General features: G+C 39.5%; 1 protein-coding gene across 1 annotated transcript in view; it reads left to right on the forward strand.

Annotated features, from left to right (window-relative positions):
• The window catches only part of LOC121526144 (transcription factor IIIB 90 kDa subunit-like), a 178,264-nt gene that overhangs the window by 146,939 nt on the left and 5,304 nt on the right, over positions 1-26,021 (forward strand). The window contains exons 17-18 of the mRNA XM_041812554.1: positions 7,929-7,980; positions 24,446-24,605. Of these exons, the coding sequence (XP_041668488.1) occupies positions 7,929-7,980; positions 24,446-24,605 (212 nt within the window). The remainder of the gene's footprint in view (positions 1-7,928; positions 7,981-24,445; positions 24,606-26,021) is intronic.

The raw sequence follows: 26,021 nt of genomic DNA on the forward strand, positions 1-26,021 counted from the left end.
AAGATAAATTTATTGGGACTAAGTATCCTTAGTTTTATTATTTGACAGCAGCAGACTGACTGACATGAACACTCAAGACTGGAGAGTTGAAAACGGCCTGATTTGATTCAAGAAGACTTCACAAAATGCTTAAATTTATGTCTGGAGCTGAGTAAATTGGAATAAATAAAATGAAAAATGAAGAGTAGCCTGATTTAGAAAGTGTGTGATGTTTAATTTTTCTTCTGCTTTTGGGTCCCATTAGGGCTGGGCAACAAATCCATTAAAACTATAAATCTGGTTTTTGGAAAATCAAGATTTTCAAAATTGAAAATCACAACAACAACAAAACCATCCTGCTCAGTTTTAAAAATCATATTCATTCTGAATCCTTTCAGCAGAATTTGAATTTAAAAGTAGTTTAAATTCAATAATCAATAATCAATATTCCTCTGATGGTCTTGTTTACTTGCATAGATCATGGAGTGACATTAGTGTTACTTTCATTGTGTTTCTTAAAAGCAGATAAAAACGTTCAGAGCCTGAGTTTTAATGTAAACAACCCTCCATAGTGCACTTTTAAAGACAAGTTTACAGCTCCCACTTTGACCTTCAAAGGAACATTCAGTCCAATTTTGTAACATATTGTTGATAAAAATAAAAGAAACATGATCGAGTAGTTTCTTTTTCATTTAAAAACAAAACAACTGATTAAAATCGTAAATGGAGTTTGGTGTGAAAAAATATGAGATTCAGTTTTTTAACCACCAGGTCCCATTCTTGATAAGATAAGATATTCCTTTATGAGTCCTGCATGGGGAAATTCCAAGTTTCACAAGTCTCCCATATTGCTAAAAAACAAAAAACCCTAAAACGAATAAAAACTAAACTACAATGAAGCATTAAAAAAAAAATACAAACTAAACTAAATGAACAAAACAGTAATAAAAACTCATTGAAACTAGATTTAATTTTGAATCAGAAAGTAAAAACTAAATCAAAATGAAAACTATTGAAAAAACTATTTTAACCTTGGTATTAAGCACAGGTCTGTGGATGTCAGCCTGCAAAGAGGATCGAAGGCTAGCATTGCTAACAACTGCAAATAAACTTCACATCCATTATCTACTGCCGTTCCCATGTTCAACAATCTTTGAGGAACAGTGCTGTTTGGCTTTTTTTATGATTCATGAAATGGGGATGAAGTTGTCCAAAGGCTGGATCAGCTTCTATTCATGTACAACCAAGCAATGAGTGATGATATTTAGCACAGGATTGTGGACATTACCCTGCTCTCACTGCTAACATGAACCAAATTCTGTGTACCTGCTTCGCATCTATACAGCTGAAGGTTTACAGGATATGACTTGACTTGAGAGTAGTTGGCTAATGCAATAGTCAGATGTGATATTATTTGCCCAGGAACATCCCAATAAATATGGGACTTAAGTGTTTGGAACTAATTTAAGGCGTGTTAACCAATGATGAAATGCCAAAGATTTTTCCGTTTAGCTGGCTAGTTTAAAGTCAAATAAACACATTCTGTAAACCAACTTCACACCACCAGGATAAATCAACATCAACAGTGCAGCATTAGTTTGTGGGATGTTGCTAATATTAGCAGTGGCAGCAACGCAGGCCTTGATCCTTTTTGCAGATTAACATCCTATTCCTGTGAATGTCTATGAAGTCTATGTTTAAATGTGAGTGTTATCTGACACAGCCTCTGGACAACTTTTCCCATTTCTAAATCAAAATAGTGCTAAATCGTGCTGTTCCTATGTGAGGCTGTTGGTGCTCTAGCAGTTAGCAGTTGTTCATATCAGACTAACAAGCGTTGTAGCAGCGAGGCAGTCATCATTAAGAACAGTTACAATGGCGACTGGTAGCCGGCGGCTGAGTTTGACCAGGATTTTGGGGGCCTGAAATGACAAGAAATGTTGATTAGTTTAACCGACGCACAAGGGGATCTGAATTTAGCTGTTGAAGCAAAAAATAGCCCGTATCCTTAGTTTAAACAAAAAATTACATTTTTAATCTACAAATTACCATCATTTTATTTACAGTACCTCCAGTATCAGGAGCTCAAAGTATTTGGTCAAGATGATCTTGGTTTCATCTGTCCAAAGATCCTGATTCTAGATCTGGGAAACCATCAGGACAAAGCACCACATGTCCGTATCTCTAATAAAAGTGCTTGACTTTATTCTGTGTACAAGGGAAAATGAAAAACAGAGCAGAAAAGTAAATATTTGATTCCTGGTAGTTTGGACAGTAAGCATGCAATACTGTATGATGGGAGATGATCACAACAAAAGCTTGTGTGGTTTTAGGACCAGGTGTTATACGCTGTTTTTATTACACTTTATTAATTGTTTCCATGTCAGAAATGCTCCAGTTGGGGTTTTTTGATTACCTTGAATCAATATTTCTTCTGGCTTTTAATACTCTTTTGTCCATCTAATTGCTTCAGTTGCTTCAGTGATTTGACAAACTGAATATATTGATTATTGATCCACTGATGATTGAAGTACATGGAGCTTAACAGTCTTTAATGGGTCTTTGGACTTCATTAGATTATCTCTTACAAACTCCGTCCACATCTCCATCTTTACCTTTTCAGTTTGTCCCCCCTTTTGTTTTGTCTCCTTGCTTGCATCTTTTTTCCTTCCCGTCTCTCGCCTCCTTTTCTCTGCACCCTTACCTCCTCCTCTGTTCGCCGTTATCACCTCTTCCTTTCCCCCTCTGAGCCCCTACTTCACGTCTTTATTTAATAACCTGCTCCTTTGTACCTTCTTTATCCCTCTGCCTCTCCTCTCCTCCTCACCCTTGCCCCACCTTTCTGCCCATGTGCTTTCCGCTGTCCCTCATCTCTTCCTCCCTCTCGTTGCCCTCTATCTTCCCTCCCTCCCTGGTGTCCGGGTCAGGGCCCAGGGGAGCGACTACGGTCTAGCACATGTACGGGAGGCCCTGAATAGTTCTCTCAGCGGGGAGCGATTTGCCGGCCTGGCTGTGATTTTCTAATGAGCTTTGAGAAAGGAGGTGGGTAGTGATGGGGGGTGAAGATGCCACATTCAGTGTTACCCATCCTCCCCCCTTTTCCCCTGGTTAAAGCAGATTAATTAAAAGCTCACTCTCGCTCTCTGTCTTATCAGCGAGAGTTGAGCACTTACTGTAAGCCTCCAGGGAAGATCTCAGCGCCATGGCTGGGCAGAGTGGGCAGGGAAAAGGGGCGGGGAGCCTCCGGGAACGATGCTAATTCCAGCCAGTGGGATGTTGGGGAGGCTGCTTAGGAATTACTGCCGTCGGTACGTTCATCGCTGATTATCTCTGCTGCTGTCTAGGAAGAGATTGTGCTCAGAGACAGGCAGTCTGCTGCCTGTCACTCACAGTTTGGGGCTCGTTTCACATTCACACCTTTTTTTTTTTTTTTTTTTCACTCCTGTTCTCGTCTGTTGCCTGGTAATGTGAGCCGGTCGCCTGGAGCTGAGAGAGACTCAAAGAGCAGCCACAGTAATAGGAATGAAATCCTCAAACGTTATTGTATCCCCACTAAATCCAGTAATAAAGATGGTAATGAATATATATATAAATATTATAATACAGGTTGCTGTTAGCCCTGAAGAATGTTAATGAGATCACACCATGGAAGAGTCAGCAATACTTGTTGTAAGCAATATTCATTAATATTAAAGTGAAATTCAATGTTTTTCACCTTTAAACCTCTAAAGTCTGCAGTTTTGCCCATGCTTACCTTTGTTTGATCTTAACGAAACTAAGAGACTGTATGGAAATTATCTGTAAGACAAAACAGTGTAATCACTTTTTTCTCTCAATTTTTCTCTTTAACCTGAGGATGTCAGCCTTATTTTTAGGGACAAAGAAGAGGGTCTGACATGCCACAACCCGGGGCTTGGGGTCTAGCTTGATGGTATCTCTTTTGTCAAGGCCTTTTTACCCCTGGTGATACTCCTGCAGTTTTCAGACCCTTGGGAAATCCACAGCAAGATTGGGGTCTTGTGGTGATCCTACTACCTGCCCTACCTACCCTTACAGAGGCTTCTCTAGCAAGCTTTAACTTTCTGGGGTCTTTACGGATTAAATCCACACCAGTAGCACCAATATTGATTGCCTTTTTATCAGTTTATTTGATTGTTTCTGCCACTAACTCAGCATAAGCCACCATTTTGTTTTACTACAACCAATGGCAGGCTGTTCCATCGTCACATCATGCTTTGCCAAACTGTGCTTGTCTGTACTGTCGAGACAGCCTGAGGAGCTCATATTAGAGACGAAAAGAGACAGAGAGCTTGTGATGTGGCCCGCTGTGTCACTGCAGACAGGAAATGCTTTGAATAACGGCTCTAGTTCAAATTTTATTTTATTCAAATAATCACAAGGCCTTTTTTGTAAAAATCGGAACATTTTGAAGACTTTTTCTCATAAAATGCTTTTTTTTGATCCCCAAGAGATGGGACAACAAGTTTGTGCCAAAACATTGTCATCATTATTATTTAAAAATCTTTAATTTTTTTTTTTCCATTAAGTTTTTTTCTTTTGCCAAGGAGCATTATTGCAGCACAAATATTCTTAAAGCCCAATTGGTCCTGAAGAAAAGGATGTTTTAAGCCTGACTGGGCACGACAGGGTTGAGGTTTTTCAAACTTTTTAAGACAAAAAGGCCAGGTGAGACAAAATGGTTGAAAAATAGCTCAGAGCTCAAAAGGGTTAAAACATCACCAGATGAGCCTATTAGCTTTGCAATCAAGCATTTTAGCGTGTTTTGCTGATGTTGGATCTTTCAACTAAATTCTTCCGTGCCCAGGCGCTCTAAGAGCAGCTAATATGGCAACTTAGATCAGGTTATTGTGTTTTCTGATTTTGAAAAGACTGACCAACTTCTTTTACATATTGATCATTTATGGAATTTCACGTTATTTGACAGGACAGCTGAAAAAAGGTCATGTGGGCTGAGAGAGGGAAGTGATTTGAGGCTTTAAATCTTCACAGGCCAGGAGTCAAATAGCAACCAGTGTGCTAAAGATCTCACCTCAGTCATGGCGCACTCATGCTTGGCCAAATTGGCTAAAGCAACCTCAAAGCATGAAGGATATTTTTGGTCTTTACCACAGATCTACAGGTTTTTTTTAGCCAAACATAAAGATTAGCATAAGCTTACTGAAAATAAAAAAGTAACTGTAAATATGTGTACATTTGTCAGCTTAAGGAGCTTTAAACTACAGCACACAATTTACCCACTAAAACAGTATACATTATTACCAATAGCAGTGCTGGACTAAAAAGTCCCTGTGTCATTCAGGGTTTTAGGGTTCATCTTTTCGGAGATTGTACTTTCCATGGCATCAAAAATTCATGTAATCACATTCATTATTACAGGATTTCATTGTTGACACAACAGAGGCTAAGGATTTCATTAAGATTACGAGACTGTGTGATCCTCTTTGAGTCTTGTAAGTCTGGTACTGCGTCGGGCTTCAGGCGACAATACAAGGAAATGGAAATGAAGGACGACAAAGTGGTGAAGATGAGAAATGAATGTGAGCAGAAACAGACTCCACGTCCTCGCTGCTGAGCTCCACAATGAAATATGATCCAGTCTGCAGAGTGTTAGCTCTTATTGTCTTCTTATGCCTTTAAATGAGTGTTATTACTTTTTAAGGCCTCTGGAGCTTCATAAAATCTGCACATTTAATTTAGATGTTGACTCAGTGACAAAGCAGACGGCCAGGCAAAGTAAATGATAGTTTTGTTTTTCATGCATCGTTGCAGCCTCACAGTTATACAGCCGGCACTTAAAGAAAATTCTTGTTTATGTTGCTTCTGTGTTTGGAGTAAAGACTTGTGTGATCTCATATAAAGCTTTTCCCAGACGTCTACCTCCTTTGATTTCTACAGACTGAGTTTCTCTGTTGATGCTTTTATTTGTCTGTGCTTCCGTAAATGCTCTCACTGCAAGCAGACCGTATGGACCTGGAGGATTCCCAAGGTATCCAGTCTGGCTTTTAATTTTTAATCAATACCTTATCGTCACAAATCAACAGTAATAATAGAAACTACACAAACGATGACCAAGGTGACCAATAAAGATCACAAAAGAGATCAACCTCAGTATTTAAGGACTGTTTGATTTGAGTATAATATATATACTTTAGTGTTAAAAAACTACTGTTGGTTTTAAGATGTACTTTTGGGCTTTTCAGCCTTATTTTGACAGGGTAGTGGGAAGAGTTTGAAACTGGTTGCTCTGTGGTTGGCACACCAGATAGACTGTGGGATATATTTTCTATCTGGACAACACCCCATACATGGTGTTTGGGAATGACAGAACCTTTCACTACAGAAACTTGGAGGGTGACTGGACAAAGTTTTTGTCTGTCATGACATAGTAGGGTGTAGGGGTGTGTTGCTGTCAAGAATTAAAGAATATAATGCGATCTCAACAGGCAGCCATTGTCTTTCACTTCATGATTCCTTACCATCAGTGGAGCCAGTTGGTAAATTAAACTTTTCCCAAAGCAGATTAGAAGAAGAACAAAATCATCTTCTCACCAAGGACAGCATTGCTCTTCTTTTAGTAAAACTTCCACTATAGCGGCATCCATGCTCATTTTTTCACCGACCGCCATTGTTTACAGGCTTTCTCATGGGAAATATGTTTTTGATAAACATTTTTAGTCATAGTTTTAGTCAACAAAATTAGCACTGGTATGTACTGGTTTTACACATAGACTGTAGAATTGGACAAAGCCTGCATGATGTCCAGCTTCTGTCTGACTTCCTGTCAGCTAAGATAGCAGTAAAGCTAGCCTTCTGGAGGTAGCGTCTGCCTGTCAAGCTATCTGTCAATCAAATGAGACGCACCAAACAGTGCACAGCGAGGTTTCTTCTAAATATAATCAAAACGATTGCTGTACAAACCCCCCCCCCCCCACAGTGAGAGGACATGAAGACATTAGCGAGACACGTTTAGTTTTTTGAACCAGGCTGTAAACCAGTTTATGTCTTTTGTAAAAAAAAAAAAAAAAAAAAAGGCTTGGACACTCACTGAATTGCTGTTTTTTTCACTTCTGCATGGACTTCATTTTCAGGACTGGAGGCTTCACTTGGTTTTACCTTAGTTGGATGCCATATAAAGTATTTTTAAAGTTGACTGTACAAGTTGTATTTTTTATATAGGACAATGCCACCTTTTTAGATTGAGAAATAAAGGCTTTTAAAGTGCTTTGAACATGTTGAACTTCTCACGTACACTTCCAGTTTTGGCCAAATAAGAAGACCCACAGTAGAACTGGAAGTACCGTACATGTACGGATTATTCCAGCAGTGTCACAATCCAGCCTGGCAAAGTATTACTAATACAATGTAATTTAAGTGACTTACAAGGTTATTTTTTCTGTTTTAGCACTCATTCAATTACTAATAACCTGTTTTTAAACACCTGCAGCCATGTTGGTTCTTGGCAGTTGTGCTTTTGCATTGTTTGTCATTTTCCTGAAATGAATCTATAGAATTTTTCTATAACTCTGCCATTTCTGTTTTTGTGTCCAGTGTTTTTGTTCCTTTATGCCATTTCTTTGTCTTTTTTTTTTACTTTGCAGCTTAATCCATGTTAATCTTACACCTTTCTTCTATGTTTCTAACCTTGTATTAAGATAGTCTTGTGACTTGGTGGGTGGAACTGAGCACTGTTTATGGATAAAAAAGCCACTGGGAAAAAAATGTTTACGATTTGGAGTTTTGGAGTTTCTTGAAGACTTCTCTGCCAGAGCAAATAAAAGATGTAGGATTCATTTGTCTGGTTCCCAGGCTATCCAGCCCGAACAATAAAAGAGTGAAATGTAAGCAACCTTTAAAGCTGGGGGATATTTTTAGGATAGAAAAATGAAAGTTTAACTTGTGTTGATGCTGTGTTGTTGTTTGTGTTGCAGGCTGCAGCCGTTCATCAGTGGACAGCCCAACAAGAAGCCCACCTTGGAGCAGGTGAGTTCATCCTCATCACGTCTGCTCTTCGTCTCTGTCACTCGCTCGCTCAACCTCGGCTCCGTCTTCCTGCTCACTCACTTAGACCCTGCTTCACCCTCCTGCACTTTCACTCACACACACGGACCAAAACACACCAACACTCAGTCACAAAGTCAGTCGCTCAGACAGATAAGTTCCCCCTTCGCTTTTGCTCTCTAAAGCACTCACTCAGTTATTCACTCACTGTTACAGTCTTATCTGCTTCGCTGTCTAACTCAATACACACAGACAAAAAACACCGCTGTAACCACACTCTCACTCTCAGAGCTGCTGTTTACTTGGGAAAAATTTCAAAAGCATTTAAAAGGGGCACAAATCTCCAGCTTCCAACATTAACACATTAATCTTGCAGTTTGTGTCTACAAGTCAAATCATCAAAAGCAGAAACAGCAACTTGATAGAGAAAATATCATAAAAATAAGAAAGCTGACTACCCAAACATGGTAGGAAAACACTTGCAGTACAGTTTAATGGTATAATAATGGCTCACATCATGGGAACTGTTAATGGTCCAAATACAAGAACAAAAGTGGCTCATTGCTGTCTAAAATTACGTGATTTTAGCATGAAATTAAGATTTATTTTCTTGCTCTTTTATCCATAAAAAGCTCCTAAATTTACTTGAGGTTTAAAGGAAGACATGCTATCCTATGTATCAGGGAGATTGTATGAAGATATCTAGAATAAGAGGCTCTGCCCAACACCACTGAAAGCTTTTGTGATTAACTACGAATACTTGATAATACATTGTGATTATCACACTCTGTATACAGTGACAGTATAGGCTGAAAACATGCTAAACACAATCTCATAATCCCTAAAGTTTTAGAGAACAAGGCTGGGATTATTTTAGATTTGACTTCTTATCAACAAATCCCATAAAAAACAGTTTATTTCTCAGCATCAGTTTCTCTATTCAGTCTGTGACTCTAAAGTATGTTAACAAAGATACAAATCTATCAAAAATCAGGTCATGGATGTCTGATCTTTAAAGAAGACAATATAATTCTGTAGTTTTTATCACATGTTCTGTAAACAGGAGTTTATGGTTCATGTATTGGGGACTTTCCTCAGCTGTGGATAAATCCATGTTCAGCACTTTTTCATGGATAAAACTCAAAGTACACTACAGTGTGTTTGTTTTTAGCCTTTTAAAGGTGTGCTCCACCCATGTGTGGCTCAGTTTTGTGTTTTTGTGTGGCTCTTTGCAGGTCTTTAAAAGTCCTATACAGGACTGAATATATTCCCCAAATCAGCTGTTTTAGGTGCAGTATCTTAGATACTTTAGTCTTTTGATTTGAGGGTTCCTTTGGGTGCTAAAAAACCTTTAAAATGCATAAAATTGTAATGTGTTTTAAGGTTTGAAATAAGGCTGAATGATTTGGGAAAATAATCCCAATATTGCAAATTAATATGCAATTATTCCTTAAGTTTCTTATCTTGTGTTTTTTCTAACAAATACAAACAATAAATCATTCTATATTATAACCAACACAATATTAGATTTTAAAAGAGCTGAACAATTTTTAAAAATATCAAATTCTGATGCAAATTGGATTTGTTTTATTGAAGTGTGTGATAGTTTTTATCATTCTCATATCTGATAAGAAAGAAAGTTCAAAGACCAAGAAATGATTTTTTTGTAGACTTTTCAAAAAATGGCACTTGAATGACTGCATGATATGCAATGCATAACATCTCTGCTGCAGAAAATTAATAAATAAACTGGTATTTTGACACAAAATTCAGGTTAAAGAATACTGAACCCTCTGAGATTTGAAAGTTGCAGCAGGCTGTATTGTGATTTAATCCCATTTTCGATTAATTGTCCAGCCCTACTTTGAAAAAGCTTTTTATTTCGGTAAAAAAACTGTCAGGGTGCAAATAGCTATCTAACTCAACATTTTGCTCATTGGATCGAGCATGATAAGGAACCTAAGGGTATTTCAAAAGTAAATTAATAAAATAATTGACAAAATAATGTCAGGATAAAATACTCTGATTTGCTTTGGAAGAATATCAGACTGGAACTGACTAGGTTTGAGGTATTACTGCCACTTTTCATGGGTCTTCAGATTCACATTTTTATAGAGAATTTATTAAAGTGAATGTCTGTGTTGGACACGGGTTTCTATACTGAACTTAGTTGTGTTTACTTTACCGTCCGTCTACAGACTGCTATTATATGACTTTGGTCAGAAATATGGCTTAATATCTGTTGTTATGATATAATAAGGAGGCGAAATAATACTTGGAAGTGTATACTGTCATGCCGAATGTGCCACAAACCTGGGGGAGGATGGCCAGAGTCAAGCTCAACACATGTCGACACACACCTGTATTGCTTGGCAGCCAAGGTCAAGCTCGACAGCATCTCTTTAATCCTGGTCTTTCCACCCCTTGTGAATTGCCCAGTGGTTTCCTGCTTTTGGGACATCCACAGCATGACCAAGGGCTCATGGCAACCCTAATACTTGCTACATCAACCCTTGCTCTGCCCTTAAGGTGTGGACATTGTAATTTTTAACAGATTATTTTCCTATACCCCTAGTAACGTGCAAGGCCATCTAGAGCACGGCCTGGCTTGTGTCAGTCCTCCATCCCTACAACCAGTGGTGCCCTAAGGTGGGCTTACCATTACATGTCTTACTTCAGCCTGAAAAAAATGGGCCCAAACATGCCTAAGAGTTCTGCACAGTGCTGTATGTAATTGTATAAATACAGAAAAATCACAGCAGCTGTAAGGAGATGGAAAATCCTGAAAATCCTCATTGAAAGTACTGCTATTTAGATGGATCTGCATGTTCTTCTTGCCTGTGTCAGCCTGTTCTATCTATTTCTAGGCTGTGTGCTGTCAGTAGAGCTAAGCGATCTATTAACTACACTTTACACTTGTGCAGCAGAGGACAGTGCATGTACAAGGTTGTGTAATCTTTTCCTGTAGAGTCATTATGTATTATCATAAATTATCATTATTACTAATAGTGGCAAGGAAGCTCGTCTCATTACAGGGTAGTGCTAATTTTAGCAGCAAGTTAAACTCATTATAATAAATAAATAAAAATGTAATTGGTTCTTCCAGCCATTACTCTTCTGCTTATCTCAGTCCAGGTAGAATTAATTCGTTCAGTTATGTCCCTGAGAATTATAGTTACATGCTGCTGGGAAACACTGACACAGATAATACCAAATCTATGAATGCATGAACTCTAAGGCCTCATTTTCTGTGATTCTGTGAGAGTGGAGGTAATGAGAGAATATTTTATTTTTGACATCAGAAAATCTTAGATTTTAACAGGTGAGCACTGCAAGAACCTTGAACTGAGCTAAAGTATATGGACAAAAGTATTCGGCCACCTGCCTATAACACCAACAGGGACTGTAATGACATTGTTTTTAAATACATGTACTTTAACGTGGTGTTTAATAAAACGGCTCCCAATCTTCTTGGAATGCTTTCAACAAGGCTTTGGGGTGTTTCTGTGGGAATTTGTGCCCATTCTGCAGAGCATTTATGAGGTCTGATGTCAGACAAGAAGGCCTGACTTGCAATCTCCGCTCCAGTTCATCCCAAAGATACTTAATGGGGTTGAGGTCAGGACTCTATGCAGGCCAGTCAAGTTCTTCCACACTGAGCTCATCAAACCATGTCTTTATAGTCCTTGCTTTGTGTTCTGGAGCACAGTCATGTTGGAATAGAAAAGGGCCTTCCCCAAACTGTTGCCACAAAGTTGGAAGCAAGACTGGCCTTTACTGGATATAAGAGGCCTACCCCAAACCCTGAAAACAGCCCCATGTCATTATCCCTCCTCCAGCAAACTTCACAGTTGGCACAATTTTTATATTAATGCCGATGGAAGTTCAAAACTCTTCAACTATGGCATCAGCTGTGTTGGCAACTTTTACACACCCTGCGCCTTTGCAGTTGTTGACCTTGCTCTGTGATTGAACGTGGTCTTACGCTTCCTGGCTGAGTTGCTGTTGTTCCTAAATATTTCCACTTTCTAATAACATCACTCACAGTTGACTGTGGTCCTCCATTTCTCATATCTGTTCAACTTATGTTTCATGTTTGCTATTGTTCTCATGGCTGTGTTTGTTGTGCTTCCTCATTGGCTATTGTTCCATTCCACCTTACAATTCACAGAGAGCACTCTCCGCTCTCCTCTGTGTTCCTCCCATACAATTTCTGATTGTAAATATTGAACGTAAATGTTAACTATTCCAAATTGGGGCTGTCTTGGTCGTCTTCCAAGCTGATTCAGGGAGGGTAAAATCACTCTTAACACACAACACACCACAGGAAAATCTGTCTGGATAGTCTTCAGAATCATTTGATAATTAGGCCTTTGCAGAGTTTGGTTGGAAAGGGGGAATCAAACTCAAAAAAAGCACAATAGTCTTGTGGTCAGTACCCCTCTTACTGTATTTAACCCTAAGCAAACATAACATGGCTGAAAAAGAGTAGGGTGTATATATCTTATATATATATCTTACTGCTGATTTGCATTTCATCAACTTTAACTCCAGTGTCCATACAGTATAATTTAAAACAGAAAAAATAAAAATCACGTAATTTAACCAGATATTACATTTTTGGTAAACCATTACCATTATTGAAACACTTAAAAGTAAAGACTTGAGGCTTCCTTTGTCCTCATAGAGCTGCGTCTTTTAAAGTTGATCACCTGGACCTAGACTGTGATCCCTGTCGGCCTCGTCTTATTGGTCATTAAAAACTGATTGCTGAGTGCTGAGTTCTCGTGCAGAGCAACAGGGATGTATAAATCTGCTCTGAGGCCGTGTGAGAGGTGAAGCTCACTTTGTCTTTTGTTTGCCCTTCCTTTATTGCTCCTCCTCCACTCTCCCTCTCCCTGCAGGGCAGTCATGCTCCTAAAAATCTCTGACAGGCTGTTAAAATAAATATGGCCTTAAAGTTGAACATAAAAATGTCTTAAACAGCACTTTTGGAAGCCCCTTTTTTAAACTCCCTGCAGTGATGGGCTTCTGTTGGCTGCTCGCCGGCTTTTAGATGAATCCACAAAGAACAGGGTTAGTGGTACATTATGTCTCCTATCTGCTTTACTAAACCCAGTTGGACTTCAGCTTTTTGAACACTTAATTTATGAATGTCCTCATTCTGCACATTTAGAGCTTCCCAGCTTTCACCAGCCATCTTCAGGAGAAATTGAGCTTTTTTCAACTTTATTTCTTAATTTGATTTTAAATTGGACCTAAATTCAATCACAGGTAGCTTTGCGTGATCTTCAAAGTCTTAGATTTCATGCTCTGGACTTCATATTCCGCTCTTTTTCTCCCTTCATATCTCATTTTACACATTTCTAACTTTTCTTGGTGCTTCTCACAGCGCTGCCCATCCGTCTAATTTTGAAAAAGTTACTTCTGTACTTCTGTCATGTCTTCATCTCTGTAAAGAAGGAAGCTGATGAAGTTATTTCTGGGCTCCAGTGTTTGAGAAGTTGAGTTCTGCTTTAGGTGGCTGACAACTGGAACTCATACAACTTCTAATGAGCTTACAGTGCTTTTGGCCAAATAATCTGTGCCAAAAAAAAAAACAAAAACAAAAAAAACATCTCATTAATTTGAGATCAATATTTCCATTCTTTTAAATGGTGATTCTGATTGTAGGTGTCTATGCCTTTGTTTAAAAGTGAATGACTTGAAAGCTGTTTCTGCTGAATGATAGGAATCCGCTCTTCTCAGTTCACTGATAAGAAGAAAAAACAAAACCGCCAATAGAAACAAGTTCTTGGAGATGCACTTTTGTTCTCTGTGGAGTGTTCAGATGGCCAAAGCTCCATTTCATATCTGATTTCTAGCCTTGACTCCTTTTTCCTTGTATACTGACACATCACAGCTGTGATATTTTAATATTTTGCTTCGACTAGCCATGCTAAAAGACAGCGCTATAAAGCAGAAATAAATTACTCTGTGCTGCTGTCAACACTGCATCCACAAGCTACCGTTTTTAGATCAGTGAAGAAGAACCAAACGAAGGGCCCATTTGTCATTCTCTGTATGTATTTGCTCAAAAAACCTTCCATACTGGCATTTTCATATACAGCAAGAAGTGATACAGGTTATTAAAAGTTAAATAACTTTTGAACCTTTAACTATAGCCGCTCTCTTTACTTGAAGCTAGTTGTTGTGCTGTCCTTTGACGCTATCCATGTCTTTGAATCCCTTATGGCTGCTTTTCTAGCAAGCCTGGAACTCAGGCGACTTTTCAGGGACTCTAAAGATTAATCGTCATGATGTCCTCATATTCTGTTCACTCCTGTGTCCTTGCAGGTCAATATGACCTGCCTTTACTTAACCCCCAAAATAAAGCAGCTTAGTTAGATTTTAAACACCAAATCTATTTTGCTGGAAGAAACAACTTGTCACACATCACAAAGTGTGTGAATAAATGAGTTTTTCCTCTCCCCATGGCAAAAAGACTGCATTTATTCAGGAGACACCGCTTGTTTTTAATGACACTGTCAACTGTTTTCTCAGTATGTTATTTTTTATTGTCGTAATTTTTTTATACAGTATTTGAATAGCGATTCTGTAGCCAAAGAAAGTAGCAGAAAAGTTCAAAAAGTAGTTTATATGTTTTTTTTAATTTATCCCAATAACTTACTTTGACCAGAACAGTACAGGACTAAGGTTGATGCAGTTAAGTACCAAACTGGCATAAATCTGACCTGACACAGTATGTGTCGTACAATCCTTCTTGAGAGCAGAACTGATGCCTCTTCCTCTTACTTGCCCCACCTGGGGTAGTATCTGGGCTATTTCTAAACTTGTGGTACTGTCAACTGCATTGCCTTATAACCTCTGAGTAGCCACACTGACAGTGTGGACACATTGTTATATTCAGTCATGAAAGCCTGGCTGTTACTAGCATATCCTGACACTCTCATCTGTAGCGCCACCTGTCTGGGTCAGAGCCAGTCACAGGCAGTGCTCTCTATTGGTGATGACCACATGTCTTGTCATGTTTGTGTGATTTACTGATCAGACTTAGACGGAACTAAAGCAGTCTCACATTTTCGTGGTATGAAACTGACTCAGTGACTGTGATTTTAACTGTCATGTCATTTTGACCTGAGGACAAAAGTGGTGCATTTTTTGTAAAGCTTACATAGAAACATGAATACAGGCACTTCACTTTTTTAATGTCGGGGTCAATTTGGGAAAAGAAATGTTGTTTAGGGTCATTTTGACCCGAGGACAACGGGAGGGTAAAATCCACAACAGAAACTCCAATATTCAACAACTTTTTATCAATTTTTATCCAATTATTACCAATAGCTTGAATGCTAACGAATGCTAATGGCAATGTTATTGCTTTGTGAGGGTTTGTCAACCAATGGCAGGCTGTTCTGTCATCACTTCATGCTGTGCTAAACTGTGCATGTTTAAATACACAGACCATTGAACTGAAGTAATGGAGAGAAAGAGAGATAGAGAGCCTGTGATGTGTCCCTCCATGTCATTGTTGTTTAAATATTTATCAGTAAAACTCACAATAATTAGCAGGATGGACAAGTTTAAGTGTCACAGAGAGGCTTGACATTATAATTCTATTTTCTGAGCTATGTTCTGAGTTCACTATAGGGCCAAAAAATATTAGTATGTTTTCCACATCACAGTTGAGCCAGGAAATTGACACTGGTATCGGCCGATACCCAACATTCTGATATCAGATTTGAAGGAAATATAAGGGATTGGAACATCTTTAGCAATGAGCTTAGTTTATTTACTTGAGTGTAGTGGGTAGAAACAAAATTTAAAAAGTCTGTTTGAAAAAACTGAAAATTACTGGAGGATTCCTCTGTCTTTATTTTATCTTTTCTCCTCTCTCCACCTCCTGCTGCTTTTCTCATTCTTGAATCTCCCTTTCTTTCCGTCTTTCCTCATCATTTAGTTTTATGATTATTCCCTCTGAGTTTCCTCTCTCCTCTCATCTTTTCCCGTTCATGCCTTGCTCTGCTGCCGTCCTCTCTTTCCCATCATCCTCCTCCTCCACATTCCTTCCCATCCCTCCAACTCTCCAAGTCTTTGTCTCCCCCTTCATCATGTGCTGTTGGCAGCTCTGAATGAAAGCGCTCTGGGACCTCGGGCTCTGTCAACCAGGAAGAAAACATTACCACGAGGGGCCGGGTCAACAAGGCTTGTTACTTAGCAACCCCCCTCACCTCCCCCTGGGAACTGGAAGCAAACGGCTGCCGCCATTGGACGAGGCAGCTCCTCGCTGGCAGCTCCTGTTATGTAATGTTGCCGTTTCATTGCAGATTGAAAAGAGATATTTGTGCTTCGGGTGTCTCCTGCCAAGCTCATTCTGATTGACTTCATCTCCTGGGTAACCCAGCAATTAGTCTGTACATTTTTCAAACAAGCCAACGGAGGAGATGATGGCTTCACAAGACAGACAAGGAGTACAAGTTGATTTCTTCCAGTTGAAACAGACCCAGCTGCTCCCTGGTGCCCTCTCCCCTCTTCTTCTTCTGCTCCCTTGCACCACATTTAGTCTGAATCTGTGTCCGGTGAAGGGAGCAGACACAGCGTTCAGAGATGTGGGGATTTAAAAAGAGGCTTAGAAATCTGAACAGGGTGATGGGGTCACGGGAGAGGGGCTTTGAACTGCAGACAGTCGTTCTGGCGTTGCAGCTTTAGTCTGCTTATGCAAGCAATAGTCTTGGCAATTGACGGCTGAGTGTATTTGAAGTTGAGTTCTTGGGAAAGCTGTCAGGCTGGGCCGGCGGTGAAACACATGACGTGCAGAGTTTTCAGCTCAATCTGTAGAGACGCGGTGACCTCCTCGCTCACCTCTATAAAGTAGGTCTTTACTGACAGGCTGGAAAAGCTCATTTTAACGGCACTGGAGCATGCACGTTGATGATATTTGCAAGGTGTGACAACAAACAAAGAGAGTATGAGCTTTTAAGTAATTAGAGTCTTAAAGGTCTTACCATTTGCACAGGATGACATTTGGAACACATCAGCAGACATTAAATTGTACACAACCTTTCAACGGCGAGGTAATTCTGGGGTTGCATAACAAATGCATTAAGACAAAATACAAAAACAACTACAAGACAATATAAAAAGAGACTGCAGGAAATGCAGGCGCATATAGGATTTAAAGGATTAAGTCAAAACAGAAGATTAAAATAAGCTCAAATAGAATAAGACCAGAAGATTAAACAGTAGAATAAAAATGACGGAGCAGCTACAGTCAAGTGCAACGCATGAAGGAATAATCCCAAATTTAGTTTAATAAAATGCAAACAGTAAAGTCTTAATCCCAGGTTTTTCCAGAGTTAGCCCTTGATATGAACGGAAAATGCCTCTGTCTACTTAGTTTGGGATGAGAGGCAAAACTGTCCATGAGTTACTCACACCAGGCAATCTGTACCATGCCTGGGCACGTTTGAGCTCAAAGTCCAGTTATTTTGACCAGTGTAAGTGCACTTTTACACGCTTATTAAATCACAGTAGAGGGTTAATATGATGATACAAGTGATTGAAATGAGGCACACTGAACAATCTTTATGGCAAAGAGTAAGAGTAAAAGGACGCGCTTCAGAGTACGCAGCCCTCACCAGGCAGCAGCTAAATTCTCAGAAAACACACTACCCAGAAAAAGAGAGGCTGATGGATGTTTTAAGAGAGATAGCGAGAGAATATGTATTTGGCCTAATTTGATTTAAACAAGCTCCAAAATTTTATCAACTGAAGAATTTAACCATCTGTGCACAGCTTCACTATGACCTCTCATCCTAATGGAGCCCAGTCCTGTCCATATTTTTGATCATTTTCTTGAAAGTTGGGTCTATGTGAATGTGAGTTTTTTTCCTTGTAAAACACAGCTTCTCCGTTTCACTGAGCCACAAACAGCTCTCTGGAAAACAAAGACTCTTATCCTCCATGCGTAACGGACACTCTGCCGATTATTATGTAATTATAATGCCAAGTTAATTTCATCTGAATTAATTTACCTGATTTAGTTTCATGTCAACAAGATGTGAAACTGTGGTCTTGATGACTAACATTTAACAATGAACTTTAAATCCTTATCTGGACACAGGATGTCCTGTGACATGAGATATCTGCTTGTTTGGTCGAGGAGCTGTGCTTGGAAATTATGCACAGAGAGATGGTTTACTCTGGGTTCTTTTGTGACCTCCTGGATAAGTTGTCATTGCACTCAGAGTGGTTTTGGTAGACGGGCCACTCCTGAGAAGATTCACCACTGTTACAGGTTTTCTTCACTTGTGGATAATGGCTCTGACTGTGGTTTGCTAGAGCCCCAAAGCCTTAGAAATGGCTTTTGTAACCCTCTCCAGACTGGCAGATGTCTGTGTTTTTTTTTTTCAACTGTAAGTGGCAGTAATCAGGTCTGAGTGTGGCTAGTGAAACTGAACGAAGCTTTGTTTGTCAAAAATAGCATCCATGGGAGAAGATGAAAACCTCTGCTGACTAAAAAGAACACAAAGGCTCTTCTCACATGCAACTAACCCCCCCCCCCCATTAAACTATGACTTAACTGTGATTAACCACAGTTCTTGGAAAGTTGACTTCAGTTTCCCTGGCCACACCCAGGTCTGATTACCACCAGATTTGTTGAAACAAAAAATCACTTAAATAGAAAATAGAAGCTGTCAGACAAAGTGAAGTTGGCAACAATATCTCAAAAAGACATGCATCATGCCATGATCGAAAGAAATTCAAGAACAAATGAAAAAATAAAGTGATTGAACTCTATCACTCTGGAAAAGGTTACAAAGCCATTTCCAAGGCTTTGGGACTCCAGTGAACCACGGTCAGAGCCATTATCCACAAATGGAGAAAACTTGGAAGACAGTCAAACATGGTGGTGGTAGTGTGATGGTGTGCGGCTGATTTGATGCTTCAAGACCTGGGCGACTTGCTGTAATTGATGGTACCATGATTTGGGCTCTAGGAGAATGTCTGGCCATTCGTTTGTGACCTTGAGTTCTAGCAAACTTGGGTTATGCAGCAGAACAATGATCTGAAACACACCAGTATGTCTGCCTCTGAATGGTTTTAAAAAATGAAGGTTTTGGAGCAAACTGGACTTAAATCCAATTAAGATGACCTTAAAGAGAAAACCCTCCAGTGTGACTGAATCAAAACAATTCTGCAAAGAAGAGTGGGCTGAAATTCCTCCTCAGTGAATTGAAAGGCTCACTGCCAGTAAGGGCGCATTCACACCAGAGAAGTTTGGACCGCTTTAAATGAACTCTGGTCCGTTTTCCCAAATAGTCAAGTTTGCTCACACGAACTCTGGTGTGGACCAAACTTCCAGCCGAATCCTGGTGCGGTTCATTTGAGGTGTGAAAGCAAAGCGGACCAACTTGTGAACCAAAGACAGGAAGTGGCATAAAGCGTAATCATATAAGGATTTATATGTGATTTAATACACTCAAATACATGTCGGTACCTTGCTTGGCGTCTGTGTAGCCATAGCAACATGTTGTGGCCTGTGCTTATTTATTCGTCATGTGTAAAGAACGACATGTTGGACAGCTCACCATCTTGCTGACTGCACCTTATGCCCCAATGCAAGAGCAGAAACCCCAGGACAGCGTAAATTCTGTGTTTTTTCATTGTTTATGTGGAAAAAAGACCGGTGAAAGGAGCTGGATTTCCCCGCTTCGTCTTCTTCTACGCCGGCTTTTTCTTCTTGGTTGCTGTTTGTTTGTGACATCAGTGCCCCTAGCGGGCAGATGTTGTGGGTGTTGCGATGGTTTGGTCCGTTTGACAAAGCAGTATGAATGCAAATCAAACCAAACCAAAGGAAAGTGCAACATTGTTGGAATTTCGTTCCAAAACAGACTGAGTCCCCTGGACTATCATGTGTAAAAACAACCTAATTGTAAACTCTTGCTAGCAGTGGTTGCTGACTTTTACCCCTAAACAAATAAAATCTTCATTTATAAAGAGCATTTTATTTTAACGTCAGTTATCTTTGTCTAGTATTGAAATTTATGTGATGATCTGAAGTGGGAAAGTGGGACAAATATGCAAAAATATATCAGGAAAGGGTCAAATACTTTTCACAGCTCAAAAGTCTTTCTTGTGATTGATATCCTGAAAATGTCATACATCATTTAAAGAGTGTAAATTGTCTCTGTTTCTGTTATTCATGCTCTCTGTTTGTGTTGTCATGTAAAACGTTGGCAGAAACAGTTGAGTGTTAATCTTGACATGTGTTTGCTCACAGTAAATCCAGTCCTTCATTTGTTCCATGCATCAGTAACTACAGGCTATCAAGTGTCAACATCCTCACACTCATAAAACCTCTCTGAGCGCTCGTCTCCTGCTGCGTTCTCACTCCTAACAAGCAGTCCTCTCGTTAAATCACTTGTACCGAGTATGCTAATGGTGTAAATACTCCACACTTTGAGTATCTGCTTCTGCCATGTAACAGGATATTTGTGGTGCTACATTATCTGAGTGTAAATACAATTTGTAACAGCTCACAGTGACACAAGCAAACACATCCTGCTCGTCCTTCCTTACGACTTTATCTCCTCTAACAGACCACCATCATGACCCATTTAATGACTCGCACCTACTCATTAGTCTGGGGCTCATTGTTAATGTTGTGATGTGCTCTTTCTAATTAATTTTCCCTGCATTATAGTGCATGTTTATTAGTTTTTATTAAGGCGTTCACAGCCTGATGAAGTAAAAGAGCAGAGAGCCACTGATGGGAAAAAGAAAGGTGGATATTTTCTGCTTTTATTGTTTAACCACTGGGTATATTTCAGAATCCAAGGCTGAAATAACAGGAAGAAAAGTGGGAGCCAGAACGAGAATCAATGTGCGAAGGAGCGAAGAAGGAAGGATGTGGGTAGAAATAAGAGAGGAAGCACAAAATAAAAGAAAGGTGGGAGGAAAGGAAGGAGGAGGAAATGAAAGGCAAATTGGAGGGAGGGATGGCAGGAGGAGGAAGGCCCTCGGCAGGGACTCCAACAGGCTGTTGCTGAGGAGAACAGAAATATCTCCCCGTCACCCTCTGGACCCTCCACCTGCCTCTCCTCCAGCTTTATAATTAGCTCTGGCTCAAAGGAAAAGTGAGAACATGCAGGTTTCCTTTGAGGCACTGCAGAAATACTCAACTTGATGGGCAAAAAATCCAGATTAATTTGATTCCTGAGCTTGAAAATCTGCAGCATTCATGCCAGAAACAACCTGTTATGTCTTACTCTAGGTGTTTTATTCTGGCTTCTACAGGTAGGAAGTATGAGAAAATGAAATTCTCCACACCATGCATGTCCGTCCTCCCTGGTGAAATAGTTTGTTTGCATTATGATATCCATACAGTTCATCACTAAGCAGAATAAATAAAGCTGAGATTGAAGTGGAGACGATGATCTTCAGGATCAGATCAGTGTTTTCCGAGGGGAAATTTCCTTTGTCCTTTATCTGTACGGTTTAAAAACAGATTGTCTCACTTCAGTTGTTTTCAAGGGCAGATCGTGTTCTTAGAATTGATTTGACAGGACTGCAACCGGGTGTTATTGCTGTATGAAATATCTTTTTAAATGTCATGGCTTAGTATAAAAATAATATCAAATTAACTGCAGGCATCCCTTAAAGCTACATTGAAGCAGTTTTACATGCTTTCTGAATCCTGAGAAGTTACTTTTTGACTGAGCTGGACATAAAACCCCTCAAACAAAAACAGCAACTGTATTTAAGTGTTATTATTTTGAAAAAAAAAAAAAGCCACAACCTGCAAGCTTTAAAGCAGGGGTGTCCAAACTTTTTCCACTGAGGGCCACATACTGAAAGTTATAAGGATAGACCACTTTGTGTACCTCACTTTTATGATATTGAAATCAGAAAATCCAGTCTAATTTAGGTAAAGATGTGCTTGGTGATTGGATATGCTTAAATGGCTAATAGTGAGTCATTTCAAGGATTTTAAGAAGGCCTATAAATTTCAGTTGAACCCTGGTTGGCCCTGGCTGTCACTAGATCTGTCCCAGTCAGAATGAGAATGATGCTCCATGGACCAGAGAATTTATTGTCTCAGGTTAAGTCCCGAAAAAAAGCACATCAGATTGTCCTGTCAAAATGTTTGTTTACAAAATTAGCACAGTAGCACTGCCTTATGCTGAAGCTAAAATATACAATAATCCAAATAAATGCATACTGTCTTCCCAAGCTATATTTTTTCTGTGTTTTCTTATTGCCAGACGAGTGTAGTGTAGTGTTACCGTCTAGGATGAGCCTCCAGTATCTCACTAAAAACTAAACTCATCATTCAATAAGAAAACAGATAAACAGTCAAGCACGAGCTTCATGTTCTAATGTGGGCCTTTTTTCACTTGTAAAAAAACACTTTCTATGTGAGCTTTCCCAGATGTATGTGAAAAACTGTCGATGTATAAAACAGTCTATCCAACGTGTCAGATAAAACCCCAGATTAACCTGTGTAAACACAGGATTGGAAATTGTAATGGAGCCTGAGCAGAGCACTTAAATACACACTTGAAACCAGTGTTCTCCTCATATAGTCTTACAACCAGCATTGAGGTTCTCTGCTTTCAATCTTAATACTGAGTCTAACTTTTCTTCTTCATGTCTTTTGTTGTGCCTGCTTTTTTCTCTTCTCTGTTAGTTGTGTAATCCTGGTTAGAAGTTACGAGCAACTGCAGCCTAGATTGGTGTGTGAAGACAGCAATGTGTCAACTGCCTTTTTTCTTTGTTCAGACCCTTGGTTTTCAGCTGGGCGGTCGGGACCCAAAAGTGTGTCATGTCTGGTGAAAAATATGAGGCAAAAAGTGTATGATTTGACTTGTTTTGGAAGAAGCGTCTCCATTGCTTAGTCTCATTATATCTTTTGTCCCATGTCAAGTCTAAAATGCCACATTTTTTATTTCAAAGATCGGGTTATGATGGAAAGTTTTAAAGAATTTGTGTAGTTAAAGAGGTGGCGGTGGGTCCTGATGCTAGACCAGTTGAGAACCACTGATTTAGATGTATTTGTCATGTGACTATGTGCATGGGAATGTGACCCCTGAACCATGGCTGTTAGTGACAAGTATCATTTCAACCTTAATGTAAAGTAACTCTACTGCCTATGATGAAAAACTCTCTTAACTCTGAGTGCTATGAACACAGCAACAAAAATGAAAACGCTGATGTCTAAGGCACTGGTTGGGTAGCACTCCGTGTTCAGAGGCTTTATTCCTTCAAGTGGGTGGCTCAGATTCAGCTTTATCCTCTGTCCTATGTAAAATAGAGGCCTAGAGGACAGAAATGAAGCTTAAAAATGCTTCTGTTTTTCCGCTAGGACACTGAGCACTGAAATGCATTGGTTTGTTCAGAGGACATTAGGCCCTTAACATCTCACTGCTTACATGGAGTTGATATGAACTTGCCAGTCTTAAACTGTGTTTACAGTATTCATCTATCTATTTGGATTACTTAAACCTGGCTACTATTTGAGTGAATCAGTGTTGCAATTTGTGAGTAATTGTTCCTTTCTAGTGGTCAGTTGGTAAGGCGTGGTCCTTGTGGAAAAATAAACCATCATATGAAGTGGAACATTCACACTAGCAGGTATTATGTCTGTTGTTTGTCTCTTATCGTTTCCACACCTGGAAAAGGCCTCCCATCTTTCCTCTCCCACCTCTACTGCAGCGGTTTATTTTTTTATTACAGCGTCGGTTTATTTTCTCTGACTGCTGTCGACATGCTGCCAACATCTCCTCCTGTTTCACTCTACTTGTTTGTCCTGATCAAAAACTGCTCCATTTTTGACTCCCAGCATGCAACTGGAAAGACTCGACTGCTTACAGACTCACTTGCAGTTACCTGTGAGGGAAATGCTGACATGTTGACGTGCTCAAACTTGACAGCTCAATTATGACTGTCTGAAAAGGGTGAAATGCACAGAAAGGTGCAATTTAATTAAATTTTTGCCCTCTTGTTGCCCTCACTCCTTCATTTTCAATTTTACATCCTTTTGATGAACTTTGAAGGATGTATTTGCCTAAGGCGATGGTTGATTTCTGACCCTTTAGTATGATACACTGTACACTATGCAGATTTTTTAAAAAAGGTAATAATAAAATGATGAAAAAGGCCATGATCCTGCTCTGATGCTGTTTTTAGACATCCGTGGAGATGCTGCAGCTGATTAAATATCTCCTCCTCTCTCTGTACCCTCTACCTGCCCTCCAGCTCACACCACACACCTCCATACTACGCCATCTTTATTATTTTTATCATTTTAAAGGAAGTGGGGCATATGAGATCACATCTAGTTTAGATTTCCCCGGGTGCACACGTGTCTCACGCAGAGGAAAATATTAAAAATACTGAACGGCGCCCGACTGCTCACCAACAACAATATTTCCTGTTTGCTTAGGTTGCCAACTCCAACCCCCTGCCGCTGCCCATGGGAGCCCCCGTCAGCAATGTGGTGGTGGAGAGCGGGCCGGTCGTGTACGATGATGCGGTTGCTGATGAGGAAGACGAAGACGAGGAGGAGCCTTGTGTCAGCGCCATGGACCTGATGGGCGGAAACGGTCAGTTCACACACAATCAGTGATTAATTTACCTTTTTATATCCATCTGTTTGGTTCTAAAGACTATCTTTCTATCAATTGTGTACAGTAATATGATGCATTTCTATTTCAATAATTTAGTTCAGTAGGTATTTGATAGTATAGTTTTTGTTTGGTGTCCCAGCTCGAACCTCGTCACTCCTAGCAGATTTATTTAACATGCAGAATTTGTAGTAACATCCTAAACCCCAGTTTGAGTGTATTGGTGGATGCTTGGGTGGAGGTAGGCTAAAAGTGATAGTGCAGGACTGATTCAACAAGGCAAAGCTGGCAATGGCAGAGCAGAGGAGAGGAGAGCAACTAGAATTCTTGCAGCTTAAATAGACCCCCAGATTAGGATGATATTTGTCTGGTTGAGTTGATTATGATGCATGTTTGGTTTGAATAGGTGCATCTCGAGTTGTCTGTATGAACCAACTCCAAGGTGTAAGCCCATTCCTTTAAGGAGAGAGAGTTCCCAGTAATTAAGATAGTGGTGATAAAGAGGAATGTTTTTTTTCCCCAATTGTTATCTCTAAAGAACTAAGAAACACTTTGACAACTCTTCACAAACATGCGGAAAGGAGCAGGATTTTACTGCTGCTGAAGTGGTGCTGCTTCCTGCCCACTATCCATGTCCTGCTCTTGGGCACAGACTACACCTCTAGCTGTTGTTCACCTGTTGGAAAACAAAAACATTTTTATTGATTCCTTTAAGTGTCAAAATGAATTTCACATATTGGATTTAGTGTCTGTTGCAGACGGGAAGCAGAGGAGAGAGAAATCAGTGTCTGCTGGTTCCAAAAAATCTGAGAGGGGTCTGGCTGCAGACCATTGATCTCTGATTGCACCTCTCACAGACCGTCCATCTGAGATGCTGTATATCTCAAAAAGAAGGTGCCATCATTTGCCGGCACAACGTATTTTCAGTTTTAGATTTTTTAAGAACCATTAACCTTATTTATAAACAAAGTCTGACACTTACATTCAATAAGCACAGTGCAAACATTGCAGACTAAGAACATTTTATAAATAAAACAAAGAAACAGGTCAGACTTCTAATCTAGGATTAAATAACTGTTATTAAATTATTATAAAATAAATTCGTTTTAGAAGTAGATAGAAAAACATTGTCTCGCTTTAGCTTTGCTAGCTTTAGCTGAAGGTAGCATAGCTACACAATCCAATCCAATCCACTTTATTTATCTAGCACATTTTACAAAACATTAAGTTCACCAAAGTGCTGCACAGTGACTAAAACAAATAAAAACATAAAACCACAGTGAACATAAAAACATCATAAAAACATAACAACTTCACAGGGACTAAAAACATTTAAAAAGAAAGAAAAAAACCCTACAAGCTACATTATTAACATTACTACATAAGTCAATGCTA

Source organism: Cheilinus undulatus, linkage group 18, assembly GCF_018320785.1.
Source record: "Cheilinus undulatus linkage group 18, ASM1832078v1, whole genome shotgun sequence".
Taxonomy (NCBI): domain Eukaryota; kingdom Metazoa; phylum Chordata; class Actinopteri; order Labriformes; family Labridae; genus Cheilinus; species Cheilinus undulatus.